This window comes from Bos indicus x Bos taurus, chromosome X, assembly GCF_003369695.1.
Source record: "Bos indicus x Bos taurus breed Angus x Brahman F1 hybrid chromosome X, Bos_hybrid_MaternalHap_v2.0, whole genome shotgun sequence".
In the NCBI taxonomy this organism is placed as follows: Eukaryota; Metazoa; Chordata; class Mammalia; order Artiodactyla; family Bovidae; genus Bos; species Bos indicus x Bos taurus.
The window spans coordinates 58290872-58311260 of record NC_040105.1 but is presented as its reverse complement, the minus strand read 5'-3'; the positions used below and the strand labels follow the sequence as shown (position 1 = coordinate 58311260).

Below are 20389 nucleotides of genomic sequence, written 5' to 3'. Positions count from 1 at the left end.
AAGAAAATATGGAGCTGGTTTTGGATGGAACTGAAAGGGTAACAGGCAGGAAGGCTAGGGGTCTCCAAACAGGAAATAGGCTGCAAGTGTCAGACATTTTTTATCTCTGTCTTAAGCTGCAAGAGGAAACAAACTACAAGTGTCAGGTTTTTTTCCCCTTTCTATACAAATTTAAATCTGCCTGCAGTGCAGGAGACCCGGGTTCGATCCCTAGGTTGGGAAGATCCCCTGGAGAAGGAAATGGCAACCCACTCCAGTATCCTTGCCTGGAAAATCTCATGGACAGAGGAGCCTGGTGGGCTGCAGTCCATGGGGTCGCAAAGAGTCAGGCACAACTGAGTGACTAACACACATGCAAATTTAAAAGGGGGTTTCTTTTAAAATTCTGTGCTGCCATGACAACACCTGGTTCCACCTGAACTTAACTTTTCTCAAACGAACTTATGGAAATATTTTTCTTAAGCTATGTTAATGAATGTATTTACCCTAGACTCTGTGTTTCTTCAAGTCAGTTCTGCCTAAGACTCAGAACCAACTTGACAAACCAATATGCTTTATTCATGCAAATGTTCTCTTAAGCTATGTTAATGAGACTATGTCTTTGCTTGGAAACCTGCCTTTCTTCAAGATTCATGTCAATTGTTTTATGGCCCAGGACAACTCACCTTGTGCCAATATTATCTCAAAATGCATGTTGTGGGTGAGGGGCCTGGTGCCAGTCTCTGAGTTTGGAGACATTTCCTTTCTCTAATTAGCAGCCTGCTCAGTTCAGTTCAGTCTCTCAGTCGTGTTCCGACTCTTTGCTAGTAGCTATATAACTTCTGGCTAAAGACTAGAAGCTGTCTCTATCTCTTTTATACTTTAATAAAACTTTATCACACAAAAGCTCTGAGCGATCAAGCCTCATCACTGGCCCTGGATCAAATTCCTCTCCTCCGGAGGCCAAGAATCTTGGCATCTTTAACGGCTCAACCTTTCAGAACTAAGAAGCAACAACCTTTCAGAACTAAGAAGATGGGAATTAAGAAGATGGATTGAGAACTAAAAATGATATTTGCAAAAATGAAAAAGCAATAGGAACTGCAGAGTGATTAATTTAAAATGACTGAAAGATTTAAGAAACATTGACAGAATATGACAAAAGTTGGAAGGTGAGAAGGGCTTCTGATATATGAGGTAATGATCTCAATTTCTGATATACTGAATAGTAAGAGAAACATCTCAAGGGAACTTTCTGAGTAGCTAAATATAGTGCTAAAAAGTACTAGGGAAAAAAAGACTTGAGATGTCAAAAGCAGAGTCATCAGAATTTCAGGATGGATGAATCTTTGCATATATATAAGACTGGTGAACAGTACACAGTCTATAGGGAAATCTCATTTATGAGGATAATGAGGAAATGCCTGGAAAAGCAGGAAAATAAAAAAACTGGATGCAAATCAGTATGAACCAGAGTAAATTTAATCAAAACAAGGGGAAGATGAGCAAGGTCACTCAAAGGAGCGAAACTCAAGAGACCGCAACAGGTCAGTGATGAAATGCTCAAACTAAATACTGGAGAAATGAGAAATAAAAAATGAGATCCCACTTTATACCCATTGTTGGCCAAAAAATGAGAAACATTCAGGATGAGAATATACAATGATCTCAGGCAAACCCTCTTTTCTATACATCCCTGAGAAAATCTCACACTCTATAAAGGAACATTTGTGTAGAAATGTATTGTAGAATTGTTTGTCTTAGATGGGCGTTAATGAAAACCTAGGTTCCACCACTGGATGAATGGTTCAATAAGATGTGGTACTGGCACACTGTGGAATACTATGCAGCATAGTATTCTACTATAAAAGACCCAGATGCTGGAAAAGATTGAAGGCAAAAGGAAAAAGGGGTGGCAGAGGATGAGATGGTTAGATAGCATCACCAACTCAATGGACATGAATCTGAGCAAACTCCAGGAGATAGTAAAGGACAGGAGAGCCTGGCATGCTGCAGTCTATGGGGTCGCAAAGAGTTAGACACGACTTAGTGGCTGAGCAACAACCACAAGTAAACTCATACTTTAGGCTTTAAGAGAATACCACACAAATTCAAAGATCAAATACCTTAGATCTGTTACCAGTGGGAGGAGGCATAAGGGATGGATATGAGGAATTAGAATAAAAGGGAAGAAAAATTAAAATACCTAAATGTACAAGGAAAGAACCTAAGATAAGAGGGTGGGAGTGGAGTAGGAAGAATAAAAGTTTCCAGGTAAAATAGTTTCCCAGGTAGCACTAGTGATAAAGAATCCACCTGCAGTGCAGGAGACATAAGAGACACAGGTTCAATCCCTGGGTCGGGAAGATCCCCCAGAGAAGGAAATGGCAACCCACTTCAATAAGATACGGTGCTATATATGTGCTGGTACAGAGGGTACAGAGGTTAGAGACAGCTCTTTTATCAAAAAGCAAAGAAGACAGTGGATATTGGCGAGGGTCATACTTGGGTCATACTTGGCCCTCGGGTATTAAAGGGGCTTCTGTCAACTCTTCCAAGTGACTGCAAAAGTTTAGAGCCTTCAAGACAGGTTATCTTCAGAGCCTTTCCAAGGTATCAGCCTCTCCTAGAAAATCAGATCTACTCCACATCCCCCATTTTCTCAGGTTACACTCACTCACCTGAGCAGCTGTGATGTGGAGTTTCTTTGTCCAATGTCCATGACCCCTCTCCTTGCTCCAGTCTGAAGATGACCTCTGGTTTGGGAACTTGGTAACCTGTGAACAGGACATGATACAGGATTGGGTCCCATTAACTGGGTTTCTAGGCCTTTCAACCACATTTCTATTTGTTAATTCAGGAAAGTAATCCCATTCCCTGGGAATAGAGTAATAATCACAGAAGTGTAAAAGGACTGAAGAATCTCAGACAAATCAAAGATGACACCGTTTCACACTTTAGATGCCCCAGAGTTTTCAGCAGCAGAGAATGGAGGCAGCCTCTCTGAGGCCCCCAGGAAGTGCACAGGGCAGCTGTGCTTACCCACTGCGCACAGGTGGCTGTAGGTCTCCAGTGTCACATCCCAGTACAGGCGCTGCTGAACAGGGTCCAAGTGCTGCCACTCCTCCTGGCTGAAGTCCACGGTGACATCCTCGAATGACACCTGTAAAAATACAATCCCATTCAAGATGACATGGTGAGAACTGGGCGATGGAGGGAAGAGGACTAGGAAGTTAGTTGTTTTTAATGATTTTTACCATAATGTATCATGTAGGCTTTTCACTCAGCAGTTTTGCATTTTATTTTGTGAGAGAAAAACACACTAAAGTATCTTGACATTTGCTATGTATTACATTCATTCATTTACTCATTTAGTCCCTGTTTTTTCAAAAATAAGGATTAAAATAGGCTCCCTTTAAGTCTTCAAGTTAATGTAGGGACTATATATATAATACATTTACTGGTTGATTATGTGCCAGCCAATGGCAATATAGAATTGACTAAAATAAAAAACAACTTGAAAAAAAAAAACTTGGACAACCAACATAAGAAGATACAAAGGGGTCTAAAAGGCATTTCAAAGAAATGTATTGAGGGGAAAAGCAAAACAATAAAACCTTTAATAGGTAACAGGAAAAAAACATAGTATAGATGAATATCTTTATGATCTTGGATTGTGAAAATAATTCTCAAACAGGATGCAAAAAACACTAACCATAAAGAAAAGATTGATATCTGTCTACAATAAAGTTTAAAATTTCTAGTTTTAAAAAAGACCATAAGAGAAAAAAAAGAAAATCCAACAAATAGAAGATATTTCCAGTAAATATTGCTGACAAAGGGCTCCTATCTAGAGAAATGTAAAGAACTCTTAGAAACCAATTTAAAAAAAAAAGAGGCCACCTAGTAGAAAAGTGGGCAAAAGATTCAAACAAGCATTTTATGAACGAGGAAATGCAAGGCATTAATAAACACAAAAAGAGTTCAATCTCCTTAGTAACCAGAGAATGGACATTCAGGTAATGAGTTACCATTACACAACTTCTACAATGTCTTAAATGAAGAAGACTGGCAATATCAAGGATGTGGAGAAAAAGTACCCTTATACACAGTTGTTGAGAAGGTTAACTGGTACAGCCACTGTGGAAAACAGTTCCTGAAAGAACTAAAAACAGAACTACCAAATGATTCAGCAGTTCCACTCCTGGGTATATATCCAAAGAAAATGAACACACTAATTTGTTCATAGCAGCACTATTTACAATATCCAAGGCATAGAGGCAACCCAAGTGTCCATCTGCAGAGGAATGGATAAAGAAGATGTAGTATATATATACACAATGGAATACTACTCAGCCATAAAAAAGAGTGGAATTCTGCCATTTGCAACAACATGGATGGACTTGGAGGGTATTAGGCTAAGTGAAGTAAGTCAGACAGAGAAAGCCAAATGCTGTATGATATCACTTATATGTGGAATCTAAAAAATAAAACAAACTGGTGAATATAACAAAAACAGAAACAGACTCACAAACATAGAGAACAAACTAGTGGTTACTGGTGGGGAGAGAGAAGTGAGGAGGGGCAAAGTAATGGGCGGGGATTAAGAGGTACAAACTACTATGTATAAAATAAATAAGCAACAAGGATATATTTCACAGCACAGGGAATATAGTAAATATCTTATAATAACTATAAATTGAGTATAATCTTTAGAAACTGTGAATCACTATGTTGTACACCTGAAACACATTTATTACAAATCAACTACACCTCAATAAAAGTTTTTTAAAGACTGGCAATATGAAGTGTTGAAGAAAACATGGTGCAATGAGAACTCTCATATGTCTGATGGAGGCGTATGTTGGTATGACCACACTGGAAAGCATTTTGGCTTCACCTGGTAATGTTGAAGCATGCATACACAAGGACACAGTGATTCCATCCATGGAAATATGCTCAACTGGAATATTTGCTCATGTGCAACAAGAGGCATGTCCAAGAGTATTTACAGCAGCATTATTCAAAATGTATATAATATTTCATGATAAAAAGTTTTAAGTTAACAGTAACATAATAGTATCTACTTTCTTTGTGGGAAAATATCAAGGATATTTTCTTAGTTGCTTTTATCTGCATAATCACTAAGCATATACCACATGCCCACCAACTAATCAAGACTGGTTTTTTGGTTAGGGAGATCTGTAGGATTGGGGGAGAGAACCATGTGAATGTATTACTTATTTAAAAATTAAGTTAAAAACTACCAATGGGTCCAAAATGGAATAGACAGAATTCTCCCTATTTCTGGTACTAAGTGCAGCTATGATCTCTCGACATTACATATTAAACAAAGAAGACTGTTAGTTGGAGAGACCTTGGTTAAGGGCCTTGGAACCTGAGGAGTGACACAGTGGTGATTTCCCTGAGTTTTCTTCTTGTTCCATGTATCTTGGACTCGGTGATGGAGAATTTGGCAATCCAGAATGCCAAATGGTGCAGATAAAAATAGCCCCAAGAAAGTCTGCTCTCTCTAGCCAAAGTACCAGGAAAGGGGCAATGTAACAAGGGAGAAAAAATTAGATAATTACTGCCCAATCCCCATTCCCATCAGTAAAGGCTAAACAGGGAGTCCTGGTTTTCATCCCTGCCTGGGAATAATGAGGCCCCTCTCTGACAAGTGTAAATTTAGGCCACTGTAAATTTGGGGGGCGGTCCTGAACTTCTATCCCCAACCCAGTAATGAGGTGCCTTTTTTGTCTCCCCACCAGGATGGTGAAAGAGATAGTCTGGTGCGGAGCATGAAATTCCACATCCACCCAGCAGCAGCAAGATGCTTGTCCCCTCTGGGGTGTCAAAAGAGGCCAAGTAGGGACCTGAACTTCCATCTCCACCTGGCAGTAAAAAGGAGATTCTCCTTTTTTTTTTGGTAGAACAGTATTGGAGGGAGCTTGCTAAAAAACAGGATTTAAATAGTATCCAGAATCTCAGAGTTCCCAAAATATCCAGGACATAACTGAAAATCAGGCATCATGTGAAGAAGCAGGAAAATCTCAACAGGAATGAGAAAAGACTGAGATGACACAGATGTTAGAGTTATCCACAATTGTAAAGTAGCCACCATAAAAACGCTTCAATGTATTTAAATGCAAAAATAGTCTCATAATAAAAAAGGATATAAAGAAGAACAGAATGAAAATTTTAGAACTGAAAAATATAACTAAAATTTTAATACTCAGTGGATGAGCTCAACAGCAGAATAGAGAGGACAGAGGAAAGAATTAGAGAACTAGATAAAGCAATAGAAACGATCCAATCTGAAGAACAAAAAGAAAATTGATGGGAAAAAATGAGCAGAGCCTCAGGGAAATCTGAGACTATAATAAAAGATCTGGCATTCATGTCATCAGAGTCCCAGGGGAGAGGAGAAAGTATGGGGCTGAAAAGTATTTGAAAAAATTATAGCTGAAAATTTCTCAAATTTTGTAAAAGATATAAACAGAGTTTCAAGATGCTGAGCAAACCCCAAAAGGATAAGCCAAAGAAATTATACCAAGACACATTATAGTCTCACTTCAGAAAACTTAAAGACATAGAAAGAATCTTGAAGTCAGCAAGCGAGAAATGATACCTTACCTATAGGGGAAAAATACATTGACAGCATCTGAAACCATGGTAGAGAGAGGCGGCACAACATTTTTCAAGTGCTGAAAGAAAAGAACTGTCCACTCTGAGTTTCATACCTGGCAAAATTATCCTTAAGAAATGAAATATCATGGCAAATAAATACATGAAAAGATGCTTAGCATCATTAATTATCAAGGAAATGCAAGTCAAAACTACAATGAGATACCACCTCATACTCACTAGGATGGCTAGATCCAAAAACTCAGATAATAACAAGTGCTGGTGAAGATGTGGAGAAATTGAAAACTTCACACACTGGGAATGTAAACTAGTGTGGCTGCTTTAGAGAACAGTCTGGCAGTTCCTCAAATGATTAAACAGAAATTCTGCTCCTAGGTGTATGTATACTTGAGATAAATGAAAATATATGTCCACATAAAAATGTTTACAGGCAGTATTACTTATAACAGCCAAAGGGTGGAAACAATCCAAATGTACATTGGCTGATAAAGGAATAAACATAATGCGGTACACTTGAACAATGGAATACTATTCAGGAATGAAAAGGAATGAATACTGATACATGTTACATGTCCATGCTACACTTCTTCCCTATTTGCCTACTTACATATATACCTAATGAGCTATCATATGGACTGGTGACTTTCTACTTTATTCAGTGGGTTGTAACCTATTATTATCATGATTTATTTTGCTATTGTCCCAGACTTGGCCAGAGGGAGTTTCTTGAAAACATTATGCTGAGTGAAAGATGTCAGACACAAAGATCGCATGTTATATGATTCAATTAATGTGAAATGTCCAGAATAGTGAAGTCTATAGAGACAGAAAGCATATTAGTGATTGCTTAGTGTTGGAGGAGGCAGGGAGGTGAGGTGGAGGAGAGTGGTGGCTAAAGGGTATGAGGTTTCTATCTGAGGTGATGAAAATGTTCTAAAATTGATTTTAGTGATGGTTGCACATATCCATAAACATGCAAAAAACACTGAATTGGACACTTTAAATGAGTAAATTGTATGGTAGGTGAATTATATCTCAATAAAGCTGTTACTAAGAAAGAAGACACAAAGGGGGAAATCAAGATATTCTCAGATGAAGGAAAACTAAGAAAATCTGTTGGCAGCAGATGTACCCTTAAAGGAAGCTTTTTAAATAGGAAGGAGATGATAAAAGAAGTCCTGCAACATCAGGAAAGAAGAAGAATGGAAAAAGAAAAAATATGAATAAATACAATAGACTTTCCTTTTCCTGTTGGGTTTTCTAAATTACATTTGAAGGTCAAAGCAAAAAGTATAACATTTTTATGATGTGGATCTCCATGTATAGAGGAAATATTTAAGATATTAGTAACAGGTGAGGGTAAAGGGACTTAAAGGGGAACTAAGTTTTCTACACTTCACTCTAACTGATAAAATGTCAACACCAGTAGAGACCTATACAGTGATGGAATAATTCTGTATCCAGATTATTACACAGGAATCTACACATGTGGAAAATGTCAGAGAATAACAAGCACACTGCAGAAATGTCAGTTTCTCGCTTGTGATAATTGTACTCTAGTGATACAGGATGTAACCACTGGGGGAAACTGGGTAAAGGGTTACATGAGACCTCTCTGTACCATCTTCACAACTTCCTGTAAACTTATAATTATTTCCAAATAGAAAGTTTTAACAAACTACTAAATTACCCTCAGAAAGACTGGAGTAGGAGCACAGCAAAAAAGATCAAGATGTTATTAAAAAGGAGCCTTCACAGGGGTTCCCTGGTGGTCTAATGGTTAGGATTCCAGGCTTTCACTGCTGTGGCCCGGGTTCAGTCCCGGGTCAGACTGAGATCCTGCAAGTTGTGCAGCACAGCCAAAAACAAAAACAAACAAACAAAAAAGCAAAAGGAGCGTTCACTTCTTTCCTGTTTATCTGCCTACCTGTGTACCTACCTACCTATTATAGGGACTGGTCACTTTCTACTTTATTCAGTAGATAATAATCTATTACTATTATGATTTCTTTTGCTACTCAAATTGTCCCAGATTTGACCAGAGGGAGATCCTTAAAAGTGGCTCCTTTGTCATTCTGACATGTTCCCATCTTTTGAGTGCTTCATTACTTCCCAGCATAATGAGTTCTTCTATAATCATTTTGTACTTTTCTCTGTTCTAACCCTGGAGTAAGTCATTTCTCCAAGAAGTTCTAGTTCCTATTAGTGACAAATGGTAAATCAAGGTGTACTCATTGTGCCTCGCATATAATCATCCTTTCAGCACTCAGAGCAAGGAATGTTCTTCCTTATATGAGACTGCCAACTAATCAATATAGAAGAAATGATGGAATCAGAAAAACACCATTAGGAAAACAACACAGTTATTAATTGCTACAGGCAAGAATCGTTGCTTGATGCTATAATCAATGGACAAAAGCATGAGAAGCAGGATATTCACATAGTCCCAAAGTATTTTCCCACAAAATACTGGGTTGGCCAAAAAGTTCATTCAGGGTTTTCCACAAAATGTTACAGAAAAACTCAAACGAACTTTTTGGCCAACCCAATAGTTATTCATTACAAAGAGAAAGATAGTAACTTTATATAGTACCTGACCGGCAACATCTTAGCCAGGTGATCAAAGTTAACATTATCAATAAAGGACAAATTAATATTGAATGCTTGCTGATATGACACACTGAGAACACAGCATCATTTCTGTGATATTCCTGACAAAAATGAATACCCTGAATCTAATTATGAGGAAGCAAGAAACAAACCCAAATTGAGGGACATTCTTCCAAATGATGAGTGTCATGAAAGTCAAGGAAGGGCTAGAACTCTTTCAGAAAGGCTAAAGGGACATGAGAACTAACACAATACATGTGCCTGGACTGGATCCTAAATCGGGCAGAAATGCCAAAAAGGACGTATTGTGACAATTGGGGAAACTATTTACAAATGGTATGTTAGTAGAGAATTGATGCTTTCAAACTGTGGTGCTGGAGAAGATTCTTGAGATCCCTTGGACTACAAGGAGAGAAATCAATCCTAAAGGAAATCAACCCTGAATATTCATTAGAAGGACTGATGCCTAAGCTGAAGCTCCAATATTTTGGACACCTGATGTGAAGAGCCGACTCATTGGAAAAGACTCTGATGCTGGGAAAGACTGAAGGCAAAAGTAGAAGGGGGTTACAGAGGATGAGATGGTTAGATAGCATCACTGACTCAACGGACATGAATCTGAGCAAACTACTGAAGATAGTGGACAGAGGAGCCTTTGTGTTCATGGGGTCGCAAAGAGTCAGACACAACTTAGTGATTGAACAACATCATACACATAAATACATTAATTGAGAAGAGAAAGCAAATGTGGCAAAATGTTAACAGTTAGTGATTTGGGGTGAAAGGCAAAAGAATCAAGAGTTTCAAAATGATCAATGCTTTAAAACTCAGGAGAAAACATAGGTGAACATTCGTTTAAGGCAAGGAGTTCCTAAACAGGACAGAAAATGCACTAAGTATCAAGACAAGATCTAGTGATTCAGCTATGAGGAAATGAGGAGCCTTTATTCATTGAAAGACCCTTTGTTCTTTGGGGGCCCTTATTAGTAAGTGTGCAGGGACACAGAGCAGGCACAGAACTCACAGTACCTGCTCCACCACCAGCAGCTCCAGAGGCAGATCCACAAGCACTGGACCATGCCCAGCACTTCTCCACCCACCAGTTCTCCTGAGCACAGCCTCAAAGGTTGCCAAGAGGAGGAACTCCACCGCAGCCTCTAGCCACACACCTGACCTGCTCTCCCTCACTGCCCAAGGGCACTTACCCAGGGGAAGTCCCAGGGTCAGGCTGGAGGGAAGCTCTCATTCTGCCTGCCCACCCTCCTGATCCTTGTTCTCTTGCCTGTGACCTGAGCCAGGACAGACTGGGAGGTGTGTAGGTGACACAGGGGAGGAGCCTCAGATGTGGGGGAGGGGTGGCTACTTGCCAACTAGTGTGGAAAATTTTAAATATTCTACCATTTGGCATTGTTAAACATTTTTTTAAAAAACTTTTTCATTGAATGATAGTTAATTTACAATGTTGTGTTAGTTTCAGGTATACAGCAAACATATATATATATATTCATATATATGTATGTATTATATATACATATATGTATTCTTTTTCAAACATTGTGAAACATTTTAACAACTCTGACAGCCCAAGCTGGCAGACAAAAAGACCATCTTCACCTGTCTCTCCCTCCCTTGGATTCACACAGGGAAAGTGTACAAAGATCTTGCCAGGCACAGATGCCCCACTTCCATCCCTTTTCCCACCAAAATAAGACACTTTTTTGGACTCTACCCTGGTTGGAAGGGGTTATGTGAGGTGATGGACAGGGGGTTTTGGAGCTAGCAATTAGGATACAAAGTTGCTAATACAGACCCATCCAGATTCTAGCCTCACCAGCCACATATGAAAAGGTATGGTTTTCTGGCCCATTTCCACCATGGAGGATGGCCTGTGTCTCTGCCACCATCAGAACCCCTACAGGGACTTCCTCATCCTATGTGAGGATCCCTGCTAAGCCCCTGATGGCTCGCCAGTGAACCACACAGCAGTGTCTCCCTTCAGGGTCATCTGTGTCCCAGAACTCTCTGCACTCTCAGCCCTGCGGCACGCTATGCTGCCAGGATCTGTCACTCACTGCCCATTTTGTCCCTGGCCATCTGCTCTGTCCCACCCTGCAGTCAGCCTGCTGGGGCTCAGTCCTCCAGCTTCAGGGCTGCTCTCACTCCTGCCCCAGCACACTTCTCTGTCACCTCCTGTGAGATGATCCTGCCCTTCTAAACCCTATCCCAGCCTAGCAGACGTGTTCTCAGGCCACTTACTAGGCTGCCTGAAAGTGTGCAATGTAGTTCACTCTGCCCTTACTCAGAGCTAGATACCCAACCTCTCTGCATGTTCCTACTTAGCTGGGGGTGCCCTGGTCTTTCCTGCTCCCTCTGGCTGTTTCCCTTCTCATCAGATTGTTCTCTGTGTACTCCCCCCTCCGTCTTTCCCTGCTTACCCTGCCCACTCCTGTCCCCTGACTTCTCCTACTCCTTCTACTGGTTCTTGTTTCCTCTGCATGGTCCCCATTCTGACTCTTCCTTGGTCCCTGTTTACTGTTCCCTCTAAATGTTTCTTGTTATTTCTGAGTGTCCTCTGGTCTCTTTCCTGATGCCTCTGTTTATTGCTTCCTCTGATGGTCCCTTGTTTCGTTGTTCCATGCCTCCTATTTCTTCTTCCCTCCGACTGATCCCTGGTGCCCCTGACTGTCCTGTGTTCCCTTTGGCAGCTGTCCCTCTAGCTGATCCTTAGTCTGTGGCACCATTATGGTTGTGCCCAGTCCATCTGACTACTCCCTAGTCCTGATGAGGCTTTCTCATTTCTTCTAGTTGATACAGACTGACTGCCCTTTGAGTTTTCTGACTTCTCTCTAGACTCAATTCTTTCCTGTCCCTTAGGCTGTCCTGGAATGCATTTCTAATATGCTCTCATCTGATGCTCCTGTGTCTGGTCCATGGACCACACTATGTGGAGCACTGGTCTACCTGGCTCCTAGTCTAGGCTCTTGATCATCAGTGTATACTACTTCTGTGTGCTCTGTGACACTGTACTTTCATCTTCTCCATCACTTGCATTATGTCTGACCTTCGGTTCCTTTGACTGTTTCTTAGGCAAGGTGAACAACTGTCCCAGTATGCCCAGGACTTTCCCTGTTTTAGCACTGAAGCCCCACATCCCAGGAAGCCACTGTTGCCCTATCCCTCTGGAACTCTGGATGTCTTCTGGCTCCGGCAACTCTCTATTAACCCCAGTGCCCACTACATGGGGCCTCTGGCTTTGGGAATGGATACTATGCCTTCCAGCTCTTCTCTAGTTCCTCTAGTTGTTCGCTAGTAAGTTGGGCTACTATCCAATACCAGATACACTTTTGATGCCCACTGTTCTGTTCCCTAGTCCTCCGGTTAGGCCCCAGAACTTCTAGAGCACACCCAGCACAGCTTTGCTGTTCCCCAGCCTCAGCGACTATTCCTTGGTGCCCCTGGTGCCCTTAGCTACTCCTCAGCTTTGGAGGCCCCTTTCTGTCTCTCCAACTGTCCCGTGGGTCTGTCACTTCCCTGCTCCTCCAACCTGTTCTATAGCTTCAGCAGCTGGTACCAGCTTCGTCCAGCTGCTGCCTACTCCCAGGCTCGTCTTTCCCATTTCTCCCCATTTCCTGACCCCCGGTACCTGTGCCTTTCCCCACCCTCTCAGATTTTCCGTCTGACCCCTGGTATCTTTGAAGTGGCTTATCTGGCAGGCTCTTACCCAACACACCAAACCTTTTTGTTTTTTCCATCTAGCTGAGTCTTTTGTTTCCTCATCCCTCTGGCTGGTCTCTGTTCCCTCTGGCTGCTATCTGATTCCTCTATCTCCTGGTTTCTCCTCCTATTTTGAAATCTTTCCGATTGTTCTCATACCTTCTGGCTCTTGTGTGCTCCCCATTATTACCACTTCTCCAGCTTAGACTACTATTTCTCGGTCTCTTTGCTGCTCTCTGGCCTCTGGCTCTTGTTTTTTCCATTGCCTCTGTTTGTTCCACTGCACTCCCACCTGTCTCCTGTGCCCCTTGGCTACCTTCTGTCTGGAGTATGTGCACCATGGTCCCTCTAGATGTTCCCTGTGGCTATTCCCTATCTCTCTTTCTTTTACTGACCCCTCTTCCTGTTTTTCAGCTTCAGTCACTATTTCTTAGCCCAACTGTCTGTTCCTTACCTCCAGGGACATTTTTATTGGTTCCGTGGTATCTGCCCATTTCCTGCTTCTTGACATCTAATGAAAAAACTAAGAACTTAACAAATAAATACGTGAATAAATAACATTCACCAGGGTCTTTGTCATTTCCATTTCTTCTTGAAAAGGGGGCATAAATCTATGGTTGGCAACAAAAACCTACTATGTATCACAGGGAACTCTGCTCAACGTTATGTGGCAGCCTGGATGGGAGGGTGGTTTGGGAGAGAATGGATATATGTATATGTATGGCTGAGTCCCTTCACTGCTCACCTGAAACTACCACAACATTGTTAATTGGTTATATCCCAATGCAAAAATGCTTTTGGTGTTAAAAATATAAATTAAATTAAAAAACAAGTCTATGATTGGGAAGGAAGACATGAGTCTTGTGCCTTGCAGAGACCAGAATCATTCATCCAGAAATTCCCACACATTGGCTGGGCAAGGGGCCATGTGCAGAAGGAGTGGGGAGGACCACATTGCTGTGACCCCAACTTGTGGGTCTGTGACTGATCTGATGGAGCAGAAACCAGACAAGGACAGTTTTCCAGAGTGGAAGTGCCCTACTGTTAGGCAGCAGTTTGTCTATCATTCAATGTCCCTATACCTTTTACTCAAAATATAACTTCAGTGACTTAGGCAAAAAGATTTAAATGTAAGAATTTCACCATAGCAGTTTTCATCACAATAGAAAACCTCGAATGCCCTAAGTTCACATACAGTGGACTGGTTAAATGATAGTTTATCCAAAGGAAAAAAAGCTACTATGTTATGTATCATGTGAAGAAAAATATTTACTGTCTAGAAAATTATACTGAAGTGCAAGGCAATGGCAACTCACTCCAGTACTCTTGCCTGGAAAATCCCATGGATGGAGGAGCCTGGTGGGCTGCAGTTCATGGGGTCACTAAGAGTTGGACACGACTGAGTGACTTCATTTTCACTTTCATGCATTGGAGAAGGAAATGGCAACCCACTCCAGTGTTCTTGCCTGGAGAATCCCAGGGATGGGGGAGCCTGGTGGGCTGCCGTCTATGGGGTCGCACAGAGTCGGACACGACCGAAGTGACTTAGCAGCAGCAGCAGCAGCCAAGTTAAAAAGGAAACAACCAAATACTACAATTTCATTTTTAAACTTGAGCTGTATCATGTATATGTGTGTGGTATGTATGTACACTCTCAGCCCCACATGTGTATATCCACATACTCACATACATGCATGTACAAAGGGAAAAAACTGTAAGGAAATAAGCTAAATGGTAACAATGGTTAACTTTGACTAATGCTGAAATTATAAGTAATGTTTTATTTTCTTCTATTTGCTTACCTGCATATTCTAAATAATGAAATTATTAAATAATAAATATCAAAATAAGTTTTAAAAGCTTAATGTTATTCTAATGACCACATGATCCTGAGCCCCTGTGACAACCAGCCTGTCCCCAGAGTTGACAGTAGACTCAGGACAGTTGGAAGGAGGGAGCTGTGGGGCAGGGTCTGGCTCCCTTGTCTTCTTCTGTTTACACAATTTCCAGGAACTTTTAGTGGGAAACCTGGTCTTGGCTGGAGTGTGGGGAGGGTGGAGGACACAGTCAGGAGACCTGGCTCCAGTCCACTGCTGTCACTCAAAACCCCAGGGGCCTGGGCAAGTCATGTACCTTCCCAGGCCACTTTATTAATCTTTGAGAGGAGTAGGAAGAACTAGAAGGGCCCTAGAGACTGTGCTCACCCTACTACCCTGCCATCCTCTAAGCTCCAAAAAAGGGGACTTTTCTCCCTAGATCAGGATAGAGGTGGAATCAGCAAATCCCCAAGGATCAGCTGAGTGCGTGCACAGAGCCAGTGGGTAGTGGAGGGAATATGCTGGGCATCAGGGACAGTGTCTCCATGGCTGGGGCCAGTGGTCACTTCTAGCTGGATCTTACCCACAGACACTCTACAGGGAGCTGCTTCCCCTTCCCCCAGGCAGTGCGGCTGACCTTCCATCCCACCTTTCCTCCATCGGCTGCATCATATTTTCCACTGAAATAGGAAGTGATCTGGATGTGGGACACCAGCCATGTGGTGCTCACCCTCAGCAGGGGGATGGTGATTCATTTCAGTGGCAGCAAGTCTGGAATTTGCCCCTCCTGTCCCCGCCCTAAGTCCCTAGCAACAGGTCAGAGCCATCTCCTCACTGGATGAACTCCTGCCCCTGAAGCCCTCTCCCTCCTCACCTCACACATGCTGCCTTGTCCCTCTGCAGCCAGGTCTGGGGACCACTGGGGATAGCTCTGGATGGCTGGCATCTTCCTCAACCCTTGGGCTCTCTTGCTCACAACGCTGCTCTTCTTGAGACCCTGAGGCCAGGCTGGTCCGTGGACTCAGTGTGAGCTTCTGGGGCTGGAAGGAAGATCCTGCAGCCTTCTCTATGGGGTCTGGCCCAAGGGCTCCGCAGAGACTTCAAAAAATCTGGAAAGGCAGTGTCCATGTGGTCAATCATTCAGCATTCAGCATTCAACCCACAAACGTTTCCTGGGGGCACCAAAGAATAGTTAACACTGGATAGTGTGGGAAAGTTCAGTAACCAACACCTACATAGAATGCGGACAAAACTCATGTAAAATGAATGAGAGTTTTAATTCCAGCTCTTTTGCATTCTAGCTAGAATCTAGGGAAGTCACTTTAGTCTGAGTTTTTTCACTTTAAAACTGAGGATGAAAACACCCATCTCACAGGGCTATTAGAGTTAAATGACATGATACTTCAAAAGCACTCACTCTTATTTGGCACTGGGAAAACATCCCATTGATATTAAATATTGCTGTTATTATAAGGTGCAAGGAATGTTTTGTTAGTACTTAATTTAATTTTCAAACTCATCATATGAACTACGTTTTACTTTTTTCCTATTATTCTCTTTACCATCAGATAGAGCTGTTTGTAACTATTAAGAAATTTGCCCCTGGTCAGGGAACTAAGATCCCACAAGCCACATGGTGCAGCTATATATAAAAAAAAAATTACGCCAAGATTACTTAGATTAGGGGAAGGACAGGGATTCAAACCCAGGTCTGCCTAACTCCAAAGTACATTTTCTTTAACTACTGGGCCATATGGTATTCTATATGTGGAAGAATCACAGTAAACATTATTTCTGTTTCTTGCTGCCTTTAAAGTGCTCTGGTTGAAGGGTGACCATATCACATATGCATAAACCAATATTTTGTATAATTCAGTGTACATTCTGGGAAATTTATAGAGCCCACTCTCTTTTGCCAAAGATGGAAACATAAACTCTTTGTACCCTCTCCCCCAATTCCCATCTGGCCCTGAAAGTCAACAAGTCTGCACAGGCTCCTAAATTGGTAACCTACAATGCTTGACAAAAACTGTGTCCCAGATGGTGCCATCAACTGGTTTGCTTAGGCTCTTCAAATAATCACCAACACAGGCAACACAACCTCAATAGAAAATCAACTATTAATCTGTTCAATGGGTCCAACCTGACTTCCTGTAGGACTCCATAACTCACAGCCCATATATAGAGTCAGTGACACTCATAAACCCCTCAAAATAGACCATCACATACTAAATCAAAGGTCCTGCAATTACCAATGTTCATAGGTCCCAATCAATGACTCCTATAGGGTTGCTAAAACTGACCCCCAAAGACCTGAAATCCAAGGCTTGCAATGAATCTTTTACCACCTCAGTGTCCCAATCAGTAACTCTCATGGACTGATCAATGACTTCAGATCTCCAACTCTTATAAAACCTCAAGAATTTCTACAGAGGTCCCAATTACTTACCCACATATATCTAATTATGTTTCTTCAAGGATTTCCCAAGATTATCACTCACTGATTCAACATGAATGCAATCTATAGGCCCCAAATTATCTAATCTTCAGTTCAGTTCAGTCGCTCAGTCATGTCCGACTCTTTGTGACCTCATGGACTGCAGCATGCCAGGCCTCCCTGTCCATCACCAACTCCCGGAGTTTACTCAAACTTATGTCCATTGAGTCGGTGATGCCATTCAACCATCTCATCCTCTCTCGTCCCCTTCTCCTCCTCCCCTCAATCTTTCCCAGCATCACAGTCTTTTCAAATGAGTCAGTTCTTCGCATCAGGTGGCCAAAGTATTGGAGTTTCAGCTTCAACATCAGTCCTACCAATGAACACCCAGGACTGATTTCCTTTAGGATGGACTGGCTGGATCTCCTTGCAGTGCAAGGGGCACAGAAGTGCAGCTGAGAGGAGCTACCCCACGTCCCAGCATTAGGGTCTTTTCACATGAGTCAGTTCTTCCCATCAGGTGGCCAAAGTATTGGAGTTTCAGCTTTAGTATCAGTCCTTCCAACGAATATTCAGGACTGATTTCCTTTAGGATGGACTGGTTGGATCTCCTGGCTGTTCAAGGGACACTTAAGAGTCTTCTCCAACACCAAAGTTCAAAAAGCATCAATTCTTCAGTGCTTAGCTTACTTTATAGTCCAACTCTCACATCCATACATGACTACTGGAAAAACCATAGCCTTGACTAGACGGACCTTTGTTGGCAAAGTAATGTCTCTGCTTTTTAATATGCTGTCTAGGTTGGTCATAGCTTTTCTTTCGAGTGAGAGAGTCAATTCCTAGGCAGATTGATAAGAAGTCTGGGGTCCCCAAGGAGGAGAAAGGGGCCTGGGGCTCTCAAAGCGGAGATCGGGCTCTGGAATTCTCAAGGAGGAGGAAAGGACAAACATCTTTTTTTCTCTACATTCCTTAGTCTTAGTGACATAATACATTTTTTCTTTAAGTCTGAAACTGATGATTACACCACAAACAGCTCAGTTTGAACTCTGTACTAGTGATTATACAACAGCAGTGTATCCTGACTGAGGACAGTTTCTCCTTCCTGAAAACCTGTAAATTATGGGACTGGGTCTGGTAAAATTTTCACAGACTTGAGACATTCTTTTGATTTACTGTAATAATTAATTAAAAACTATATAACTCCCTTGCTAACACCTGCGAGGGGGTGGCATTCTCCATCCCCCTTCTGATATCTATGTCAGAAGCTTTCTCTGTCCCTTTTCTTACTTTAATAAAACTCTGCTACACAAAAGCTCTTAAGTGATCAAGCCTGGTTCCTGGTCCCAAAGTTAAATCTTCTTCGGAGATCACGAATTGGACATTGTTCACCATAAGCTATCACAAGGAGCAAGCGTCTTTTAATTTCATGGCTGCAGTCACCATCTGCAGTGATTCTGGAGCCCCCCAAAATAAAGCCTGTCACTGTTTCCATTGTTTCCCCATCTATTTGCCATGAAGTGATGGGACCAGATGCCATGATCTTAGTTTTCTGAACGTTGAATTTTAGCCAACTTTCTCATTCTCCTCTTTCACTTTCATCAAGAGGCTCTTTAGTTCTCTTTCACTTTCTGCCATAAGGGTGGCATCATCTGCATATCTGAAGTTATGGATATTTCTCCTGGCAATCTTGATTCCAGCTTGGGCTTCCTCCAGCCCAACATTTTGCATGATGTACTCTGCATTTAAGTTAAATAAGCAGGGTGACAATATACAGCCTTGACGTACTCCTTTCCCGATTTGGAACCAGTCTGCTGTTCCACGTCCAGTTCTAACTGTTGCTTCTTGACCTGCATACAGATTTCTCAAGAGGCAGGTCAGGTGGTCTGGTATTCCCATCTCTTTACGAATTTTCTGCAGTTTGTGGTGATCCACACAGTCAAAGGCTTTGGCATAGTCAATGAAGCAGAAGTAGATGTTTTTCTGGAACTCTCACTTTTTCAATGATCGAATGGATGTTGGCAATTTGATCTCTGGTTCCTCTGCCTTTTCTAAATCTAGCTCGAACAACTGGAAGTTCTCGGTTCACGTACTGTTGAAGCCTGGCTTGGAGGATTTTGAGTATTACTTTGCTAACGTGTGAGATGACTGTAATTGTGCGGTAGTTTGAGGATTCTTAGGCATTGCCTTTCTTTGGGATTGGAATGAAAACTGACCTTTTCCAGCTAATCTTATTGGACTTTAACTCCATGATCCTCCCCGACAAAAATCCTTGCAATCCTTCACTCCCAGAGGAACCAAATCAACCCCAAATCTGGTTTGGCACTGAATTTAAAGGGTAAAAAGAAACCTTAAAATGCTGCCAGGGGGGACTTCCCTGGTGGTCTATTGACTAAGACTCCATGCTCCCAATGCAGGGAGTCTGGGTTTGATCCCTGGTCAGAGAACTAGATCCCACATGCTGGAACTAAGAGTTTGCATGCTGCAACTAAAGATCCTGAATGCTACAACTAATACTGAAGATATCAGGTGCCACAACTAAGCCCCAGTGCAACCAAATTTTATAAATAAATAAATACATAAAAATAATATCACATGAAAAGCTTCCATTAAAAGAATAGTTGTAAAAAAATGCTCCCAAGCAGAAACAACATGCTATTTACAATGGAAAGGGATCACAATGGCACTAGACTTATTTGCAACAATTAAAACCATAATAGACAAAAAACATCTAAAAATTATTGAGATAAAGGGATTGAGATTTAAGAATTTAAAACACGCTCAATACCATTCTTCTGTCAGAGCAAAACACAATTTTAGACATACAAACATTTACAGTATTATATGGCAATATTAGCATCTTAGGAGAATACTCAAGGGAATAGTGTAAACAATTACAAAGTAAATAGTAATAGAAAACTCAAAATTGGAGGAATGCACTTTTGAGAAATGATTATTGCAATTGATATATACTTATAACTGAGTAAAGAAAAATAATGTAATTGGGAATTTGGAACAAATAACATTGTTACTTTGTGGCTCAGCTGGTAAAGAATCTGCCTGCAATGCAGGAGACCTGGCTTCGATCCTTGGGTTGGGAAGATCCCCTGGAGAAGGGAAAGGCTACCCACTCCAGTATTTTGGCCTGGAGAATTCCATGGACTGTATAGTCCATGTTGTCACAAAG

At 41.6% G+C, this 20389-nt stretch overlaps 1 protein-coding gene across 10 annotated transcripts in view; it reads right to left on the bottom strand.

The window, feature by feature from the left end:
- Positions 1 to 20389, bottom strand: part of ZNF41 (zinc finger protein 41) — a 44771-nt gene that overhangs the window by 12177 nt on the left and 12205 nt on the right. For 8 of the 10 annotated variants that reach the window (XM_027532989.1, XM_027532984.1, XM_027532985.1 and 5 more), the window contains 3 exons: positions 15643 to 15877; positions 3022 to 3142; positions 2661 to 2756 (listed from right to left, as the gene is read on the bottom strand). In XM_027532989.1, the coding sequence (XP_027388790.1) occupies positions 2661 to 2756; positions 3022 to 3142; positions 15643 to 15714 (289 nt within the window). In that variant the 5' untranslated portion in view covers positions 15715 to 15877. Of the gene's footprint in view, positions 1 to 2660; positions 2757 to 3021; positions 3143 to 15642; positions 15941 to 20389 lie in introns of those variants that run through there. The other 2 variants (XM_027532987.1, XM_027532991.1) reach the window with 2 other exon arrangements.